The sequence below is a fragment of the Hetaerina americana genome, unplaced genomic scaffold (genome assembly GCF_022747635.1).
Source record: "Hetaerina americana unplaced genomic scaffold, ioHetAmer1.1.p SCAF_2, whole genome shotgun sequence".
NCBI classification, from domain to species: Eukaryota; Metazoa; Arthropoda; class Insecta; order Odonata; family Calopterygidae; genus Hetaerina; species Hetaerina americana.
The window spans coordinates 94,662,824-94,683,780 of NW_027286763.1; the positions used below are offsets into that span (position 1 = coordinate 94,662,824).

The following is a 20,957-nucleotide window of genomic DNA, read 5'->3' on the forward strand; positions in this document are numbered from 1 at the left end:
TTTTCACTGGCATGGTTGAGGGCGGCATGAAGGGGAGACGCGTGGGGAGGGAGGGCGGAGAAGTGCCGCGGCGGAAGGTTAACGGCGAGGTGGGAGGAGGGGTCTGGTCCGTTAAAGGAAAGGTTGAAGGGGGGGTGGGACGTGTGAGAGCGTGTGGAGGGCGTGGGAGGGAGGGCGGGCGGGAAGGGGCTGGGTGGGGGTAGGGGAGAGGAGGAGGTTGGGGTTGGATGAGGCGTAGGAGTGGGAGTGTGAGGAGGACACTAGGAGGAGGTGGTGGCCGACGGGAGCAGCTTTCCACTCCTCGTGGCTATATATATAGGGGGCGCAGCGTTTGTCGGTCAGTTCTCACTGGTGTGGTAGCGGGTTTGTGGATCCAGGGTCTTCTTCCCCCGTCCGTGTTAACTCTTCCTCGTTCTCTCGTCTACGGTAAGTCCCAGCAGGGAGTTCGAATTGAACGATTGAATTCCGAGGGGAGGGAGGGATGTTCGAGCCAACCCAATCGCCCTCTAAGTGTGCTTCGGAAATGGTCTTGGGGTGCAATCGGTGCTATGTTGTTCAAGGCATCTAGGATGTGTGTCGCCTGAAACATCGAGGGCCGTCCGCGGAATCAAACAAAGGGCTTTCCACCCGAAGGCAAATCGGTCTCAGGATATTTCAAACGGTCTATCTTAGTTTTGAAAGATATATAACCGAGCAGGAAGGGGGTGTAATTGAACAGGAATTAATTCGCAAGGGAGAGTGAATTTTGTGAATACGAATTCGCAGTTATAATTATTATTTTATTTAAATGTTCCATACATTTATATTATCACTCTCTCTCTCTCTCTCCCTCTCTCTCTCTCTGTCTTTCAATCCCACGGAAACGTGTGACATCGTGAGCGGATCGTGTCTTTCGAAAATCCGGAATGTTTTGGCGCCATTGCGTTCGTTGGTCAATTCTCGAAGCCAACGTAACGATCCCCGTGCGGCAAACCAGGGAAATGCACTGGTCGCCCATTTGGCCATCCGCCAAAACGTAATAACTCCTGTGAGAGCGAGAAAGTGTGGCGTGGATTAAGAATTAATTCAGTCCAGGAAGTTGTGTGACAGAACGTGAAAGGACACGCCGTTTTCGCAATGACTTGACGCCGTCGAAAAAAGAACTTAAAAGCTGTCGCGTAGTTTGCCACGGATTGTGAATCTGTTGGGTGTTGATTCTTCAAGGGGTCGATTTCCTGAGAGATTTTTCATTACGTGAAAGTAATTTTTGTTCACGCTTGTTCTTTACCCTTGTCTCAATTAGCGTTACGTAAAACGGGCGAATCGACGCGAAAGTTCCACCATTACAACCGCTCTTCCTGTCACGGAACATGATTATGCAGGAAAATGAAAGTTGGAGACACGACACTCGTAAAAGTTCCGTGTTAATGATTTAGGTTTTAAGGTGAGGGAAAAAGATATTGGCTCAGTTTTACTCAAGTATCTTTTAACGTTATTGCCCCTTTTGATAATCTTTTCATCATTCTTCGAGTCTGAAGGGATGGGGTCGGTTGGGCATGATAGTTGACTGAAAATAGGAGTAACTTTTTGTCTTCGATTCTCTTCTCTTTCCTAATTTTTTTCCGTGAAAATTTCCGACTAAGAATTTCTCTATTTCCATGCCTACGACGCGCTCATCCGCTCCGCTCCATCAGCAAATTTCGGCGTTATGTCTCCGGGAATGAAATTTCTTTCGTAGAGATAAAAAAAGCCATTCTTCTTCTGCGAGATGAATCGTTGCCAAAAACGGCGTCGAACGTGATTAATATGTTCCAACCAAAAGTCTAAGCAGTAAAGAAATCCGCCTCCGTGTATACGTAAAGAGGGTTTTGTTGGGTGTGGCAACTCCATATTCCTCTCGCCATCTCTCCCTCTCATTCCTACGGTCATTGATTACGAACTCAAGATTCCGATTGCTTTTTCCCTAATCCGCAAAGTTATTTCCTTTTGGCGAAGCGCATTTTCGGCCTTTATTTGAAAAAAAAATGGAAAAAGAGAAAGAAATGATTATCGGAAAACGAGTTATTCTCACATTTTCGCTCCCGCTTTTCCCTCTTCGGAAAAGTTGGCCGTGGTCACATGCGATCTGGGTTTTCGCACCGTTGGAGGGAGAGAGATGTACTGGAGTGAGAAAAAAAGAAGAGGAATAAAGATAAAGGGGATGGGAATGGCACGGAGCGCACGTAAAACCGGGTCCAAGGGAACAGTCGAGTTTCCGAATGGCTAGTCTTGAGCCCCTCGTTTCTTGACCCAATCCCGTAAGTAATGACTCCGTCGCTTTCTCTGACGCCCATAAAAATTTTAAAAACCGGGTGCCCATTATATTCGTGAGACTATGTATTTCGCTGGATGATCAGATTGGTCTACTCGAAGGCGTGCGGTCAGTTCTCACGTGTGGGTATACCAAATATTTAAGATCGGGTTCAGTGTAAATAAATGAATGCCTCGATTATTTCTAAAGTTAGAGACGATGTGACTTAGTGATTGCGCCTACGAAGTTCAAATTTAAGAAACCTTACACCGGCATTTAATGCAATTTTAAAATAAAATGTAAGATTCTATATTTCTCGAAATCACAGTCCTCTCGCCACCAATTGCTACACGTCCTCGCGGCAGCTTATAGGGTAGAAGATACGTGTTGCAGACATAAAGCACGATACCGAAAATGGAATTTTGTAACACCCTTAAACGAACGTCAGTGGTATTTGCAAACATCACTGACCCTAACTGGACATGCAAGTGCATGATTAGGACACACTGGATTTAAGGAGACATTCAGTAAAACTGATTTATCGTCCTTCGTTAGTACAATGGTGTGACTATTACTAACTTTAGAAGCTATAAACTAACTTTTAATGAATACAGATTTGAATAGCACTGCTACACTCTTGAGCCCCGCCCTACGCTACAATAATAACAGCAAAAGTCACTGCAATAAGCCATTTTTTATCTCCACATACATTCTACCTCACATCTCCCTTCATGTCGTTGCGGAAATTTGCTTGCATATATTTTCCACCCACTATCATCGCACTTCCGCTCGTACAGTCGCGTATAAGGGCGATACATTGCACATATTCATTACCCTGACCGCGGCTTAGGTTAGACGAGAGTAATTATTTCTTAAGGCTGTATGCCATTACTTTTCAATCGCAAATTCTCTCGCACAGTACGTTTCGAAATAAATCGTTGACTCGATCCCGACGGTGCACCACATGAATTGAGCTCTGGGACATAGACGTCAAGTTTGACACATGGCGACCGAAGGGGAGAATAATGGCCCGAATGACTTTTCCTCCCAAACAAAGAGCTGTCCCTGGATAGGGCGCTGCAATAACTCTTCAGGAACTCGTGACTGCGAATCGCGGAGGGAGATGAAAAAGAGTCTGGATAGGCACGATTCACGATTAGGCACAGTTCCAAGCGATATGCGAGAAATCTCCGGGCAAATGGATTGACTGTGGCGCTTGGAGAACAGTTAATCCCTTGGGTTACTTTAATTTGAAAATGCGGGCACAGTGCAACTTGCGAAAGATAATCGCTTGCGACTTGTTACGATCCCTCCAAGAAGGTCGAGATTCAATCTCCAGGATGGACTGCCCGAGAGGAAATGTTCATTAAATCTCCAGACACCCCTTTCCCTCACTTTTTTCTCCCGTGAAGCTCCCCCCCGCCCTATGAACACGCTGAAGGGAGCAACCGAGAGTTGGAAATTTTACCTCGCTGCTTTAATGAAAAAGCGATTTTCCTTTCGACGGTCCCCAGGGCCCGAATTACTCTTAATTTCATTTCGCTGGAAACGCCCAGCGTTTTGCATTGGGTGGGGGAAGGGGGGGAGGGGAAATTAACAGGAAATTATTCAGGTCCACCACTTAAATCCTCTCAGATGGAAATTTCCACACTCTTTCCTTATTCCTCCCCTCTTCTCCCCTCACCTCTCGAAGACACTCCTCGGAAAGCGGGTTGGGTGGGAAGTCGGGATGGAAACGTCGGCCGCGACAATTCTCATTCTGCCCGGCGTTCTGGCAAGCAACAAAATTCGAGAACGTTCCCCTTACCCCCTCCCCCTTCGGCGGGGGCCCATTTGTTCCAATTACGGTCCCATAAGCGGGTTTCTCTTGTCGCTGTGCTTCCCTTCCGGTAGGGCGGCCCTCTTATTTGCGGGAGAATGAGGACGGTGCGGGGGTTGGTTTACCGAGAGCAGGCGGGAGGTTGGAGGGATTGAAGTCCTATCGGGGAAGAAGAGAAACGGCTATCGAGACGTCCTCTCTTGAAGAGGGAAGGAAAAAGAGAGAGAGAGTGAAAGATGGCGTGTGTGTGAGAGGGGGAGAGACGGTAGGCGAGTAGGTCTAAGGGAGAGGAGCTTGTCTGAAAAAGGGTTTGTTGAGGAGGACGGGAGAGTAGGGGAGGAAGGGAGTGTGGATGGTGGTTAGGCTGGGTTCGAGTGTGGTAGGGTGGGAACGCGTTGGGGGGGAGGGACTGGGGGGAGGAGAATCCGGCTCCAGATAGGCAGGTCGCGGGAGTGGGGAGGGAGCGCGCCGTGGAAGGGGGGTTATATGAGTGAAAGAGCGGAAGGGATGTGACACATCCCACTTTCACTTTGCCCGCTCTTCTTTCACCAGTTTAATTTTTTTTATTTTTTTAGATTTTCTTCCTCCTCCTCTTCCAACACCCTCCCGTCTCCCTCGAGGGGGTGGATCTCTCGCACGCCGTCTTCTGTGGGTGCCTGATAGAATACGTTGGAGTGAGTCCCGGAGTTGGTATATCTATTTGGATTTCACTCCTATTGCGTTGAAAACTTAACTCGTAGCGGCCATGACGTAGTGTGGCAATAGGCCGGTGTTTTTCACCTTCCCACTATCAGAGATAGCGCAGTAAAAATTGTTATTCGGAGGTGGAAAGGCGTGGGAGCGGTGGAATAAATGAAAGAATATAACATGAGCATCGCGTATGTACGTAAAAAAAAGGTTGCGGGAAGAGGCGTTGCAAGGTCGGGAGGCAAATCTGTTTAAGAGGCCAAACTAAAGGAGTAATCAATGGGAAAAGGCAATTTAAAGGTTAAATTTACTCGGGTTCAATTCCAACACCAACAAGACAGTTTTTAGGATCCCTTTCTAAGTTGGCAGTTCGATATAAAGCCTATGCGTATAAAATGAGAAAACTAGGCACTTAAGCAGATAAATGTACATACCGACAAATGATTCGCTGCCGCAGTGATAACAAAATAAAAAATCACTGCCACATTTCGTACGCATAATTATAGCAACTTTCCGTTACCTACCAAACTCTTTTTAAAAGCATTCATAAATCCCTGTAACTCCATCTGAAAAGACTGTTGTCCAAAACCCCTTAATATCTCGTCTGCGTGAAGGCTCTCCTAATATGACGTATGTGCCACGTCGATTGATCATAAACCCATCAAACCATTTTCCAACCATAAAAATGTTGTGCAGTCCCTAACAAGTAAGTTTGTAAGTCGTAATCAGTATAGTTATTCCACAAGGAGTGGGGTGAGATGATTTTCAAATTTTAAATTAAAATAAAAAAAACTTCGGTTATTTTTTCACGTGAAAAACTGTGCTTTAAAACCAGCATGTTCTCTTGGTGTTATCCCCACGAACATACTATTTGTCCTTTAACTTAAAAGCAATTATTGTATGCACCAAAGATTTAAAAGTGGATAAGTGACATCTGAGATTCAATGGGATGGTGAAAGTGGTAACATAGGGGAGAATTCTAGTAATGCGAGGTAGGGGGATGAAAATAATAGGCATTTTGGATGGAATAATAGAAGCTAGAAAGTATCTAGAGTTAAAGAATGAGTTATTCTAATTTGAGATCTCGTACTTAGTGCAGGGTTTAGGAAATTTTGTGATAAATTAGTTAGGAGTACAGGAGAGTGTAGTGACAGGGTCGATCAAAAACCTACCCTAAGCCAATAGACTGCTTATAAAAATTGGCGCATTCATCTTCTTGGAACTCTATCATTACCCTCCGTTTCCTCCAAGCCGCTTCAAATTCAGCCGCTCTCACCTTTCCCGCCACTCCGCCGTCTTCTCCCCCACGTTCATCCCGTTCTCATTTCCTTTGCCCTTCCGTCACCCTTCAGCCATCCTCACCCCCGAGAGTTTCACCTTCCGTTAGCATTTGAGGGTGTCAGCGCATTCTCGCCTCCCCTCTCTAGTTTCTTCTCCTCCACCCTTCTCGACCTCATCGTTCTTTCCTATGCTATCGACGCCCATCTTCCCCGTCCGTCTATTCTCCCATCCGTTCCTTCACTATGCTGTGTCCTCCCGACTAAACGTTCGACCAAAACGTCAGGTTATTGACTTAAGGACCGAGTCTTTAATTTCAAGGCTACTTGAGCATTTTTGCGAATGGATATGGTGCTGCAGGGCGAATGAATGGGGTACCATACCCCTGCCAACCTTCCGAAAAAATGGGTCGGCATCTTTTCCACCTTGGGACTGACCGGAAAATCAAAATCAAGTGCCGTAAAATGTAGAAAGTACAGTCGTAGTCGTTACATCAAGCAATACATATTTTTTTCCATTCGCGATGTCGACCAACGGTTGTATTACCGTTTATGCATTTTGAATCTGGAATGATCTTTTCACGCATGGCCGCCTTCTATCATCTGTTTCGCAATCTAGGCACTGCGGACTGGAAAACTTTATTTAATCTGTTACTTGCGTCGTTAAAACTAAATTACTAACGTGCCTTGGTTATCTAAAGAATTCCAAGTGACAGCGGTTAGTGCACACAAAAAATCACTTGGCTCGTCGATGGTGCGTGCATTTCGAAACAAGGCTGTGGCGCTGACTCTCCAAATTTGCAAGGACTTAAAGGTCGATTGCCAAATCCCTTTTGGATATCTATTCAAGTTGGAGTCGAGTTCCCAAGCGACAAGTTTTGGAATCTTGAATCGTCTATTTGGACACCTTTAAAAAATAAGATTGTTTTAAAGCGCTATGATTTTTTTCTCTTCAGTTTTTTCCCTACTCAGGAGTTTGCTAACGATTTGAGGCGTGCAAAAATGAATCGATGCCAGCTTCGGTTGGCGCATATTTGCGTGTGGATTTTTATATTATTAAGGCCTCTCTGCTGATTACTCGTTCCGTTCCTGAACCCAGAAATGGAAGTGGACATGTTCATTGATTCCACGTTCGCATCCGAAACATAACGATGTCTGTGGAAGGTCGAACCGTCGTGGATTGAAGCCATTGCGGCTCGTTCCTCTTTCAAGACGGCGGCGTCAGAACCAAAGGCAGCAATTGTAATGAAAAAGTTAAGGAAAGTGTATCAGGTTCTGCTTGACTGGAATTCCATGCGCTCTACCATCAATAGCAATAGAAAGGGTGTGTTGTCGGGCGAAAACAATAAAGATTGCTGAGACCCAGGGGCACAGTGTACTGTCGTCACTCAGAAGCAGTCGACAGCGCGTTTTACTTGCTCACTCAATTAGTTTTCCTCCTCCTTTCTAATGCCACTACAGTGCATTTCTTTCCCTCCCATCCTCCCCCTTCCCCCATACTCTCTCTCTCTTTCTTTCACGTGCCTGCATTAGCCAATTTGAGTCGAACTCGAACCTGTTTGCCCCGCATTCCGACAGAAAACATTTTTTATGGGAGTCGACTTGGCGTGGGGGGAAACGATTCCGCGTCTGTGCCAAGGTAATGCAAGCCGCGTGCCACGTCTTTTGTCCACGTCCTTTTCATTTATCAAGCCGCCCCCTACCCCAATCCTCCGGGGACGACTCCTGGCGAGACAGGGTAAAGGGGAAGCGTAGCATTCCGAGGTGGAGATGCGGAGGAGTGGGTGGAAATGGCGTTATACAAGCTGCAGGATTTTCGATACGTCTCGGGTGGGTAGGGTGGGATGGGATCCTGGGTCGAGAACAAGGGTTAACCCTCCCGTGAAAGATTGTCGAGTGAAACGAACGAGTTTCAAAATCTCAAGAACGCTATCTGGCTTCATCAAAATTGCTAAAGTATTTTTACGGGGAAGGAGATACATCTTTCGGGTAAAGGTTCTCATAATGTCACAGTATGAATTGATTTTATCAACCGAATCGTAAACTCAAAAGACATTCAGTTTCGGTCTTCACATCAGTGAAATTCTTCAAATTGAGGTGTAAAGACGAAGTGGTTCACCATCAACTTGTCAAGTAAATAGGATTTCCAAATTCGTGCCTTAATTAGCCATAAGATATTTTTTTCAAAAAAGTATTTCGCGCGCATCTCGAGTGCATTGTTATAGAAAAAAAACCAATCGAAGACTAAAATCACAAAGTTTCAGATAAGCAAAATTATTCAAATGAAAACACTCAATTGGTGTCAATTAATCCTGAAAATCGCCTTGGGCACTGGTAGCATTTTTTGATAAAAATCTCTTGACTTTTGATTTTCACCCTTCCTGGTGTGCGAGTAAGATGACCGATCCTCCTGATGCATATACTATCCTAACTTACCCTTGGAATCATGACGCTGAGAGTTCAGAAAAATCGTGCTCTGGTGAAAGGTAGAACGAGGGACTCCATTGAACTACGTACTATTACCACCTCCCCTATTTCTCCATTATCTCCCGGGGGTTGGTGAGCGAGGCAGGGGGAGGAGGAGTCTGCGGTGGGGATGTATGTGGGACATTCGAGAGGTGGGGGGGGAAGCTGGTAGGCAGCCGAGGGCTGGGTTCGTTCTACCTCCGCCCTCTTTGCAGAGCAAAGTGCGGGAGGGGGAAGGTGGGAGGTGACGTTGCGAAACAGACCAGATCCGAGGGATGAGGGGAAGGGGTGGTTGGGGCGTGAGTGGTGGGACTGCCGCCACCCGACGCCGACCGCCACCCTATTCCCCCCCCCCTTGGCTTTTGTGGCGTTTTTCTGAAGCGCGACCTCTCCCGTTGCGACCGGCCCGGGATTCATAGCTCACTCACCGCACTCCACCCTACCTTTACCCCTCTTTCCCTCCAATCCACCAAACCAAACTATTCCACGGGTGGAGGAGGCTTGAGGCTGGCGAGTGTGCACTGGAGTTCGAGTCTTGTCTCCAACGGGCTCCGTACGAGGCAATTATCGTAGTTACATGAGGTATCATTTCGACGTGATGGATTAGCGTGCGTTGGGAGCGGTAAAGAATTCAACGCGAAAGCCGGGGTGGAAGGACTGAGAGATATGCCGTGAAATCCGGATCAGAGAGGCTCAAGGTTTTCCGCTATCGAAGGATTTCTAATAAAAAACCTTCAAGGCACGACGAAAAGTGATTGATTCTAAACTCATGCGTTGTGCAACGGCTGTCGTACCTGAAACAAATTTGAAATTTGCGAATCGTTAGTCCTGTAGTGGATCATAATGCTATTTATACCGTTCTCCTCTCCTTAGCTCATGTAAACGATATTGTTCGAGCTAAAGGAAATCTTCACGTTCAATCATAGTCTCGCTGCTAAGATTTGTCTTTGATTACGCTTTAATTGTCCCCCTGTCGTATCAGTTCATTCACAGGTTATGCTCAAATGGACGTGGGGCACACACTCAACGGGCATGACCCAGACTGAGCGTCAAAGCGACCACTTGATTGATAGATCTAATCACCCGATCGGGTCAAAATCAAATACTTTACCTTCTCCCAATATCACGTAGTAAATAATCGATTGCATTTCTCGGTGCTGTAGTTATTCTTGCAAGATGGTAGGTCCACTAAGGTAGCGTTGTGAATCTTTGAAATCAAAACGAATGGAGCGAATCGACGCGCTAATTATCTACTTTGCGGTACCTCCTCCGCTCGCACCACCTCATCCCTCTTCAACCTCCCCACTGCCACTTTCAGCCATCCCCATCCACTGGAACGGGGTGGTTTTGAAATGGTGATGTTGGAGGGAGGGAGGGAGAGAGAGAGAGAGAGAGAAGGAAAGGAGAGCCTGTGTCACGGATTTCACGAGTGAAAACTCAAACTGACGTGAGAGTTTCTAGGTGACCCGTTATCTCGCGTAGCGATCCGAGGGGAGAAAAAGCCAAATGAAATGCAGTGGACCTTCGTCGAAGGCGGTTGTGGTGGTGGTTGTGGACAACTCTTCTTGAAATCTCTCACAGTAGGCTCTAGAACGTTCTCGAATTTCTCTTGGAGAGTATTCGAATGCGGAAAAAACGGCCGCCATTGCTCAGCTGAGGACCTCTCGACCGCGTCCATTGTTAAAGCGTTTCGCTGTGTTTTTGAGTGTACTATCATCACCTCAGCCACGCCCTCCTCGGGTTGATATACCAAAACAAAAGAGTCGGGTGAAAGTTTGCTCTGACATTGACCAAGTTCAGTTAAGGGTCGCAAAAGGCGTCTGGATTAGAGATTTCTTAAGACCTTATCCTCAAAAATGAAACAATTTTCACGACACCTTTACAGCAATCAGAAAAAGTTTCGTTCGTTCTGTTTAAAACTTCGTTAGGAGCTGACAGAACGTGTTTCTACTCAATACTACAACCTTACACCTGCATAAAGTGTTTTTATTTTTTCAAGTTTAAAAAATTAAAACCAGTTACAGAAGTACGGAGAAATTGTTCCGGCGAAGTCGGACTAGTTAGGTATATATAAATTCACTGAGGTATTCAGCCGTTCACCGTTGCTCGATCCCATTGAGAAATCCGAAATCGTCCATTATTTTCCAATATTCGGGTGCCTTTTCATGTACCTACTTATATAAAAGGGCACTTGACAGTTATTTACCTAGTCTAGGTACATTACGGTCTTAAATTTAAACTACCTTCCCATCTACAATTGTACGGACTTTCATTGCGATTTCAGTGGCTTTTCAAACTGGCAATACAGGCCATTTCTCACAGAAACTTTAGTCTCTGACAAAGATTAAGGCATTTACAAATGATCATGGGCTAATGTTAATTTTCATTAGTGACGCACAAACAGTGGTCATATCGTCCAATAATCGACGATCAAATGCTGTTATTGGTTGAGGGAGGCCCGGGTGACGTAATTGTTTTCCTTTTTCTTGGGTGTTGTTGTTTGTCGATTCAGCTCCAGTGTTTCCCTTCATGCAAATGAACGAAGGCGGGCGAAGTACCATTTTTGGGTCACGTGCATAGTCTAAAGAGAAATACTTGGCATCTGAAATAGTAAACAAATCTCTCTTTTTGGTTTCATTGAATTCCTTGTACTTTATTTGTGCCAAGTTTTTCAGTGACTTGATTCTCTTCTTCCAAGACATCGCGACAAGAAGTTCAGGTATTGGTCTGAGATTCCTTCTACCTGGATCAAAACTTCTGGCTTTTCTACCCCAAGATTGCATTGCGTCAGTGTAGGGAAAATATCATACGTATTTTAACTCTAAAATTCTCATTTCTTGTGAACAGATCGGAATTTTTTTAATTTTTTAAAATATCCGATGAGCAAACTATGATTTCTGCAACCGAGTTGTGGAAAAGATCCTTGGGCATTTCAGTAACACGTCATAATAGCACTTCCTTCATTTTTCCCACAGTTAAATGGACAAAAAGGTGCTTCTTATTACCCTTAGCTTACGTTCCCTATTGAAATGAAGAACTTGTTCAGGATTTAAAAGACTACAATCGATTCTTCTACCCTCTCGAGCTTGGATTCTATGACAGCGTAATGAAAACTGTGGCCTTGCAATGAATTGACAATGAAAAGCATTGACAATGACGCCCGAAGAGTGATTAATTAATAAAGAGCAGCAGAACAGTAAATAAAAATGACAAAATACAGAAAGTATTTTATACCGCTGTTAAATTCGACAGTAGTTAAAGCTTTGGTAAGAAAACTTTTTTGGGAAAGAAGACGACGCGAATCATAATCAATACATTAAAAATGAAGCCCTAAATGCGATTTCTTGTTAAATCAGTGTTAAAAATGTTTGATTTTGTGGCGAAATACTATAGAGTGCGTACTTTCTTAAATCCTAATGTTACTTAATTAGAATTTGAATTATTGAATGAGATTGAAATTGATGCATGTGTTTTATATTACAACGAAAAAGCCACAACCATGTATTCTAAAACATACGGTCACACAAAAGTTGCCCTTGTTTATGTTGTTGTGAACATGGAAGGATGATTCCATCATTTTTTATTTTGAAATTCTGTTTTAAATAAAATTTTTAGTGCGTGAAAATAATCTAATTGAAATCATTTTCAAATTGGATGTAAGCATCTTCAAATATTCGAAATTTGCGAAGGTATTGATGATAATTCTTAAATCGAATGCCTTGAGAAGGGGACATTTTGAATGTCTGCCTATTATTTTCCGACGGGGAGCATCGATAAGTCCGAAATATATTGAAGTTTATAAAATAATTTAGCAACACTAATTCAATAATCGGAATTACACTAATCAATGTATGTGACCCATGTAAGTATTCGTAATGAGGAAGGAGGAGAATTTTATTTTTAGTGTAACATTAAAGGTCACTTATTGACATGACTGAACTGAAACTGCGCTAAACTGGTACAAATACATTTATTATTAGTTCGGGGTGTATAGACGTGCTGCAAAAGCGACGTATATTTTCAAGCAATTGAATTATGGTGAGGCATGTCAGTGGAAATAAATTTGCAATAAAATTACTTTCTTGGCGTAAATGAAGGTAACTTTGACAATTCCAGAATAGTTTTTATTTTCATCAATGATGTTGCCTTGCGAAAAAGTAATGGTCTGGAAAAATTAAAATTCTTTTGGAATCAGCGAAGTTAGTCTTCCTTCATTTTTGCCTGGTATGAAAGACTTCCACCATGTAACGCCAGAGACAGTGTCTTAAAGTTACTTTCCTTTGATCGTGACATTTACTCATATTTATACGATAAAATTTATCTTAAGTTGAACAATATTAATATTGACTCTTTTTTGTTTATCAAATACGGCTGATAACGGGTTGTTAAAAAACCTCGGCAATTTAAGTGGAAATGAAGATTTAAGTGCGTTTAAGAAAACCGTGAAAGCATCAGGGTAAATTGACGTCTAACAATAGTGTCCAACTTCATGAAAGCCTTACATCTATCCGTTCATGCGTGTACTTGATCTGAATTGGCCTTGAGTCTTTACCCTTCCCACATTTAGCTGCCCGGCCGCTTAGTATTTTTTTTAAGAAACCGCTTTATGCTCCGTTGGCCTTGTAAACGAGCCAATTATGTGTCGCCATCTCAAGGTAACTAATACCAGTGGCTATGTCTGAGTTCCGAGATATTTTCATTTCACGTTATAAAGTACAAATAACTAATTGCCCTTATTGTTTTTCCATCTCAACCGCTCTCTTTTTTTACTATATAAGTAGCTTACGAGAATGCAAATTGCTGAAAAAAACGTTTGCCAGAGGTGATTAGAACTTTAAATATGATTAATATTAAGTATAGGCTCGCTCTATCACTCAACTAATACTAAATTTCACCGTTGGCTTAATGATGAAGGCAAGGAAAATTTATTTGCCTTCAAGAACAGTGAATGCCCAGATACACCCCGCTCCAATACTGAAAAATCCAGTGGAATTATTATACTTAAGCTGAAATCAATTTTTTCGATGATAACAGCCGTTTATTTCTAATCATGTTCGAGTATATCACGATATAACTCCCTGAAGGAAAATCCAATTAACATCTCATTTCTGTGTCGTCACTTATTTCCCGAGTGCCATATAAAAAACATCACGGAAATGCAAGAAACTAGAACGGATCGTTTCAGCTAAAGCTTCAAATGAAATTTTCATAGTTTCACGAGATGAAAAAAGTTGAATTTAGAAAATGGTGTAGGCTGTAGGCATGGGTTGGGGGTAACTGCCTATGGTTGGTTTTTTTAGCTTGATGGCAAAGTATTTCCCCACCAAATAATATGAAAAAAAATATTTATCGAAGAAAACGTTAAACATTAGTGGGCTGATTATGTATTTTTAGTTGAAACTATATTTTTCGAAATAACCTTTGTTTAAGAATGAACTCAGTCTGTATAAAGTACGCATCCTATCAACATTCAAATCCATCTCGAATATAACCCCGGTCACGCCCTTGTTCTCAGGATGTATTTAAAAACGTAAAATAATGGATCTCGAATTCAGGTTAATGCTTAGGAATTCAAATATATGAAATGTTGCGATTCATTATATTTTTAGCGGTGTTTAGGAATATATGTTAACATTCATCCAAACCTATCATACGCAGTGAACTTCAGGGATTTTAACGACGATTTTCTTCCTCTTTCACAGTCAATAGACAGCCAGACACAATGAAGTTCCTTCTGTGCCTTTCTATCGTCGCAGTCGTGGTGCTCGCAGCTGAGGAGGAAACCACGGAGAGGCCAAAGACATTCCGCAGGCTCATCCCTGCTGATGTCCTCAGAGGTAAGGAAGGAAAATCTTCGTGTGGTCGACAAGTACCCTCTTAATACTCATGGTACCCCATTTTTAAAATTATTATTACATAAATCTCGTTGCAACGAGGCAATTGTCCTGGTGGCAACGGTCAAGTTTGGTCAACGGTCACTCTTACAGTGCACATACATACGTACAAAGAAGAAGCTGACATGAATAAAAATCGGAGATAATCATGTAAGTGCGGTGAGCATACATTTTGCATTGCAAAATACAAGCGTAATGACTCTTAAAGACCTGCCCTTATTACTCCGGAAATAATATCAATGACATGTAGAATATACACAATATAATATTTCCGTATGAATAGTTGCCATTTCAATGCATTTCGTATTTTTCTCTTTCCGCAATTAATTTCAGGAAAATAAACGATTATCCATGCTTCCGTAATGATTACAGATTGCATTTCCTTTCACTCCTAGGGTGACCTAATGCCTCTTGTTAAATGCAGTGATTAATTTTCCTGGAGATATAGAGGCTACATTGCAGTTGCTATTTACCTGTTTAAGTTGTAAGCAACTAAATATTTCATTGTTTGGCAAACAATTTTTTTTCGGATTGTAAGAAGGAAATTACTTTCAAATGCTCATTTTTGTACAAGAGTATTCTCTAATGAAATTTTCTGATCATATTTAATCATATTATTTCGTTCGCAAAGTTGAGTGTGATTCTTCATCAGGCCAATTTCACCAATTGCCGTTTCATGAACGGCCTATACTTTAGTGGGAAATTGCTATTGTTCCGGGGGAGTAGATATTCCATCATATCACGCCTGACTCTTCGAATTATATCTGTTTTTAAGTTACGGACTAGTGAGTCGTGAGGCTTGTACTGAAACAATTACATTATACGTGAAGAACTGTCCATTCGGGTGACTGCGATTCCATTTAACTGAAACCACTTGACCCTCTAACTATTTAGCAATTTATTTTAATAATTCCTGGGCTGCCCTGCCCTCTTTTTTTGCAGACTTCCCCGGACTCTGCTTCGCTTCCACCCGTTGTGCTACTATCGAACCCGGCAAGTCCTGGGAACTCACCCCCTTCTGCGGACGTTCCACCTGCATCGCCGACAAGGATTCCGGAAGGCTCCTGGAGATGGTTGAGGACTGCGGACCCCTCCCCAAAGCTAACCCTAAGTGCAAGCTGAGCGAGAAGACCAACAAGACTGCCCCCTTCCCCGAGTGCTGCCCCACCTTCGACTGCGAGCCAGGCGTGAAGCTCGAGTATCCCGACCTCACCTCGCCAGCAGCCGATGGAGCCACCGACGCCGCCGCGACTGCCGAGGCGCCCAAAGCCTAAGAAAAACATCTCCAGAAACAAACACTAGCTGTGTATCTCTCTTATAATTCTCGAACACTCCCGGAAACTCGTTAGGACGGAGGTACGCCTTGTTCCAAACTTGCGGCTTGTGCCCACTACCCAAAATACGACCCTCCCAAAAAATGAAATAAAAAAATAGAAAAACGTTCCCTTCCAGATGTGCGTTCCCTACTTGATACCGTCCCGTATTTAAAAAGCTGCCCTCGTATCGAACACTTTCACTTACCCTGCACTTTCCCCCTCCAGAAAATATAAAATTGCGCACTCCGGGATAGAAAATCACGGACAAGGACCGAGAAACAAAGTTAGTAATTTAACGAAAGTTGTAAGTTCGGAAAGATCTCAACTGGTTGTTTTCTAATCCGCCATCTGAGCATGCATTTAGAGACGTCAAGAAGTGGAAAAAGGGAGGATCCAAACATGAGAAGCGAAGAACAAAACTTCAAATTAAAAATCACGGCATTGTGATTAAAATCTGTTCCATAATACTGCAAATAAATATGGGTGTCACGCACCATATCTTCGAAGGGTGATCTCGACGCTGCATGGAGAAGGAAGACGGCGACGATGGTTTTAGATTGGCTTCGCAGAAAATGTTCACTTCTGTTGCTTACATTTTTACTGATTGCTATGTTAAATGTTTTTGGTATCGATTCAACATTTCTGTCACCATTCCAACCCACCATTTTGAAAGAAGGTAGTTCTTATAAATTTGAATGAATGGATGAATTTCTTTTTGGAAACAAACCATAGCAAAGAATGATTGTGATCATTGACAAAATATTCACTTGTTTGTCATTAATAAAAATACTTCTTTTAAAAAAACTCTTCTGGTTATTTTATTGAGTCGCATCAACAGCAAAATGGAGGCGACGATCGACATAAACATCTGCATATCATCTACTTGGCTCGCGTACTTAAACCATTGACCACAAAGGTACCAGTGTTCTGAGCTCACCTCTCCTCATATTAGTTATGAAGAGGGTAGAAAGGTCTCTAAGGTAAGGTAAGAAAGGTACATTCTCCATGTACCTACGTACCAGGCATTTGTGGCAAGTGTTAGAAGTTTAAATGGTTGAACCAAAATGAGAAATGAACGCTAATATTGAACACTGGAGTTCTGTGGGGTGACTATTCTCACACTCCACTCTTACTTGCCCATCCTTCCTCTCAACTCAAAGTGGTTGATTTATTTTTTATGTCAGCTGGCCAGGCATCCCCACCCTGTTATAACCTTGTTGGTATTGTTTACGAGGATAAACTAAACGGAAAAATCAACGCACGATATTTTATAGCGAAATTCTTCAATTCGCCCTTCTTGTAGAAGGGGAATACATTATTAGTAGAGTAAGTATATTGCTATTTCTATCTGGGATGGGGGCTTGAAAAAATTCTTCTCGTTTATGCTAGAAACACGTACAAAATTGTTTTGTCGTGCAGAGAAATCTGGGGTAAGAATAACCCTGTTGAATTTTTACTGAAAGTATTTACCAAATAAGTATTAATCTTGCCACATTTAATTTTAAAACTACTCTCATCCAAGCAAAGGAACACTCTGCGCTAAGGGAAATAATAGATTGAAGGGAATTCGAAATCATTCTGCATAAAAATTTACCTGTTACCAGGGATAGCCATCAATGCCTCAAATCATGTCACTCCCCCATGCGTTGTATTTGAGTTCACAGATGCCGACCAGAAACTACTCTCCTGAGTTTTGCAAATTGAAAGACTTAAAACTAAACGGGTACAGGGAAAAAACGTGGTAGGATAAAGTATCAATGAAATAGTTCTCTACGCCGCACACAAAGGCAGCGAAAAAAATTTTGCTCAGTGAGACCCTGGATTTTTGCAGAAAAATTGCAAGTAGGTATATTGAAATTGAAAATAAACAAATTGGCTTTTCCGCATACAAAAAATTTTTTATTTATGACCCAGGTTTCGTTATGGTATAACATCGTCAGGTCCATTATGCCATAACGAAACCTAGGTCACATAAAAATAATTTTCTATGTGGAAAAGCCAAGTTGTTTATTGTCAGTTTCAATATGAAGATTTTTCACCAAGTGACGCCAGAAACTATTTTATTTATCAAGTAGATATACTTTAAAAGATTGAAACATATTTAAAAATAGTGATCGACTGAAGAAAAATCAATGAATAATACTACATTAAAACAACTTTTAGGTTGAATTTTTTGGTAAGTGGATGATTATGTCGAAAAATCTTCATACTCTCTATCGTACGTACGCTAAGTCGAATGAGTTCGAAATACTTCTCTGGTTATATAGTTTTACTATTTGCCAATAGTTTCCATAGGGAATTTCATATTTTGTTCTTTTTCCATCCCGCTGACAGATCCCACCGTTCCTAACGTGGAATGCAAGGCAATTAAGGAAGGTTTCGGTTTTTTTTTATTTCGCGAAGTGCTCGTGACTTTAGTACCTTTAATGAAATACAATCATGTAGCCTTACAGAAATATTGCCATAAAAATTTATAATTGCTGCGCCACATAACCTTTTGTAACCTTGATCACAGTTGAATTTTGTATTTGGTCATGTCTTACTCAAATTTCTCAAAGAAAAGAAAATGATACGGTTAAACCGTTTTAGGATAAAAAAATCTGTGGATACCCTAAAGAATGTAGCAAAAATGAATTTAGTATGATATACAGGTAGAAAAGTCCATTATGAAAGAGTTCAATTTCTTTATAAGCGCTATTTCATTTCTTAACTCATATCGACAGCCATTATACTACTGCAATAGGGAAAAATATTCCTTTCATACATTCAGCCTCGTACTCAAACGTTTTCAGCTGCGCCTTCAGTTTTACAAAAAAATATTATTTCACGTGGAATGACCTTCAAACATTTGCAATGTGAAAGTAAAGTATATGAAGACGAGAAGTGCTTAGTTTATGGGGATTGAAAGAAGGGTGGGGTGAAATCGTTCTTATGATTTATAGCCTATGAGAACGATTATTTACCCGCAGCAAAAAATACCGGCTCTTGGCATGAGACATTTATGTCCTCCATTCACTTTTGCGAAATTACTCTAGGATACGTCAAGGTGGCTTTCGAGTTTTGCCGTTTATGGTGCGTTATGTAGATCAGCTTTTTTCTCGCATTGCAGTCTTCGAGGCGCATAATGCTCCTGACAAATCAGCACTCCAGAGACAATGTAGTATCTATATCTCTGCGAAATCCTGTTATCTACGTCTGGAGACTAGCTGGCGCTATGCGCAAATACGTGCATACATTCCTACCCACGGTTGGATACTAATTGGTACCTATGAAGTTCAAATTCCCTAGGGGTTTCCTTTCGAGTCAACGCATAGTTTCATTACATTTCTAATACACTATAAAGAGTTCAGATTTTTGGAGGCAAAACTTATTTCCCCCGGTTTCAGAAGTTAGACAACCCATAAGCCTTTGTGCCAAAATTCATAGCGGTAATAGGGAAAATGAACTTTCTTCGCTAACTTGTAGCTCTGGTCGGGAGACTTTCCCGAAATATTATTAATTTGTTTTAATTTCCACTTTTTATAAATATTTGGTGCAGCTAAAAATAAAGAGACAAATTTTTACTTGTAGCATATCTTTTGCCATGCGGAATTTTTATTTTGTTTTTCAAGAAACATTTTTCATCCCCATACCTGTTGACAAATATCCTCCTAATTCGGTAGTGGTGGAGGAGGAAGTCGGCTGTAACAAATCCTGCCTTGTTTATTTGTGAGATGCTTTGAATGTGCATTGCGTATGATGCATTACATATACTGCGTATTTGGCATTATGCGTTGTCACTCGTGGACGCATTTCCATGCACGCCCAGTAACTCATCCACGTAAACCTGTCGACAGAATAAACGAGACTAGAGCTACACTTTTTTCACCAGAAGTATTTCCTTTTGTACTTTTCCCAAAACTCTACCAAACCTATATCCTCTCCCATAGCTACAGCCACACATTCCTGTAAAATAGCTATCAACCCGAGGGTTGATTTGACAGGTGAGGGTAGAGCTCACTTAGAACTCGCACTAAGCTCAACGGTGCATGAAATTCACGCATCAAGGTATGTGAGTCATTTTCTTTTATTGTGCCGCCTGTAATTTCTCAGAAAGATCTGGTTCCCGAAAAATCATACAGCTTGTCTAAAGCTGAAGGTGCCCAGAGGCGTCATCCAGTATCAAACCGTGGCCCTCCGATTTGAAGCCCAATAACTTTGAAACCCACTAGTCAACCACGACACAGAAATATTTTTTTTCAAAAATGCAAATAATTGCTATTATTTATTTATTTTAGAATTTATATATTTTATTCATTTCAGTACCCTGCAAGCCACCGCTAAGGTGTGTGGAAGGAGATGAACACACCCCAGAATAATTTTGAGCCGAATATTTTTACCCCTACCACGGCCGGAAAACGTTATTCTGATCCCTTATCGTCCTTCGAAAAATGACATCTTAAAGCTATCTTTTCTGCACTTAATCCCTCTCATTTAATTGACATGATCTCTACTACCATAGTAAAATGGGGGTAATTATACATTTTCAACATCACTGTTAAAGAAACCTTCCAATTTATGCCAGAGCTTCATTCCGTAATTTAAACTTCGCTCAGCAAGTGATTCCCAGCCCAACCTAGCTGTTGATATTTTGGATGCGCAACTACGTTTATCATAACGCCATTTTACAAATCTAGTTCCTCTACGCTGCACGCAATCCAATTCAGCAATTGATTCAACTTCGTGAGGATTCCATGTACTTGCAGCGTATTCTAAATAAGGTCTAACCGACAGATAACATTCCACTTAGGTCTTTTCATAATTTTACCAAGTACTCTTCTAATAAATGCTAATTTTTTGTTAACTTGTCCACAAATTCTCCGTGTGGGTTTTACCAATGAGAGATCGAGTGTGGGTAACGCCTAGGTATTAAATTTAGTCTATACATTCCATTTCGGTGTTCCCGATGCAGTTGGCGTTTGGGAGGGAAATGTTCTCTTTCCAAAAATTCATCACTACACACTTTTTTAAGTTTAATTCTAATTGCCAAGTGTCGCACCAGAGTTGTACACGTATAGCATTATGGTCATCTGACAAAGCTGCTGTGTCCTCAGGATAACGTATATCACGGTAAGCCACTGGCAGTTAAACGTATCTTACTGGTGACTACGGAGTGAATCTTGTTAACGGGAAATCAGAATACAAGAGGTCCGATAACACTTCCCTGGGGAACACCTGAAGTAACTTCTA

At 42.0% G+C, this 20,957-nt stretch overlaps 1 protein-coding gene across 1 annotated transcript; it reads left to right on the plus strand.

Annotated features, from left to right (window-relative positions):
* Nucleotides 1-291: 291 nt before the first annotated feature.
* Nucleotides 292-16,532, plus strand: LOC139688304 (uncharacterized). Its single transcript, XM_071585795.1, has 3 exons — nucleotides 292-426; nucleotides 14,221-14,355; nucleotides 15,355-16,532. The coding sequence occupies exons 2-3, from the start codon at nucleotides 14,241-14,243 to the stop codon at nucleotides 15,684-15,686; spliced, it is 447 nt and encodes a 148-aa protein (XP_071441896.1). The 5' UTR covers nucleotides 292-426; nucleotides 14,221-14,240; the 3' UTR covers nucleotides 15,687-16,532.
* Nucleotides 16,533-20,957: the final 4,425 nt, after the last annotated feature.

Bases quoted from the DNA above. Each gene is read 5' to 3' on its own strand.
- LOC139688304 (XM_071585795.1), top strand. From the start codon at position 14,241: ATGAAGTTCCTTCTGTGCCTTTCTATCGTCGCAGTCGTGGTGCTCGCA. The intron at 14,356-15,354 runs GTAAGGAAGGAA...CTTTTTTTGCAG, and splicing joins CCCTGCTGATGTCCTCAGAG to ACTTCCCCGGACTCTGCTTC.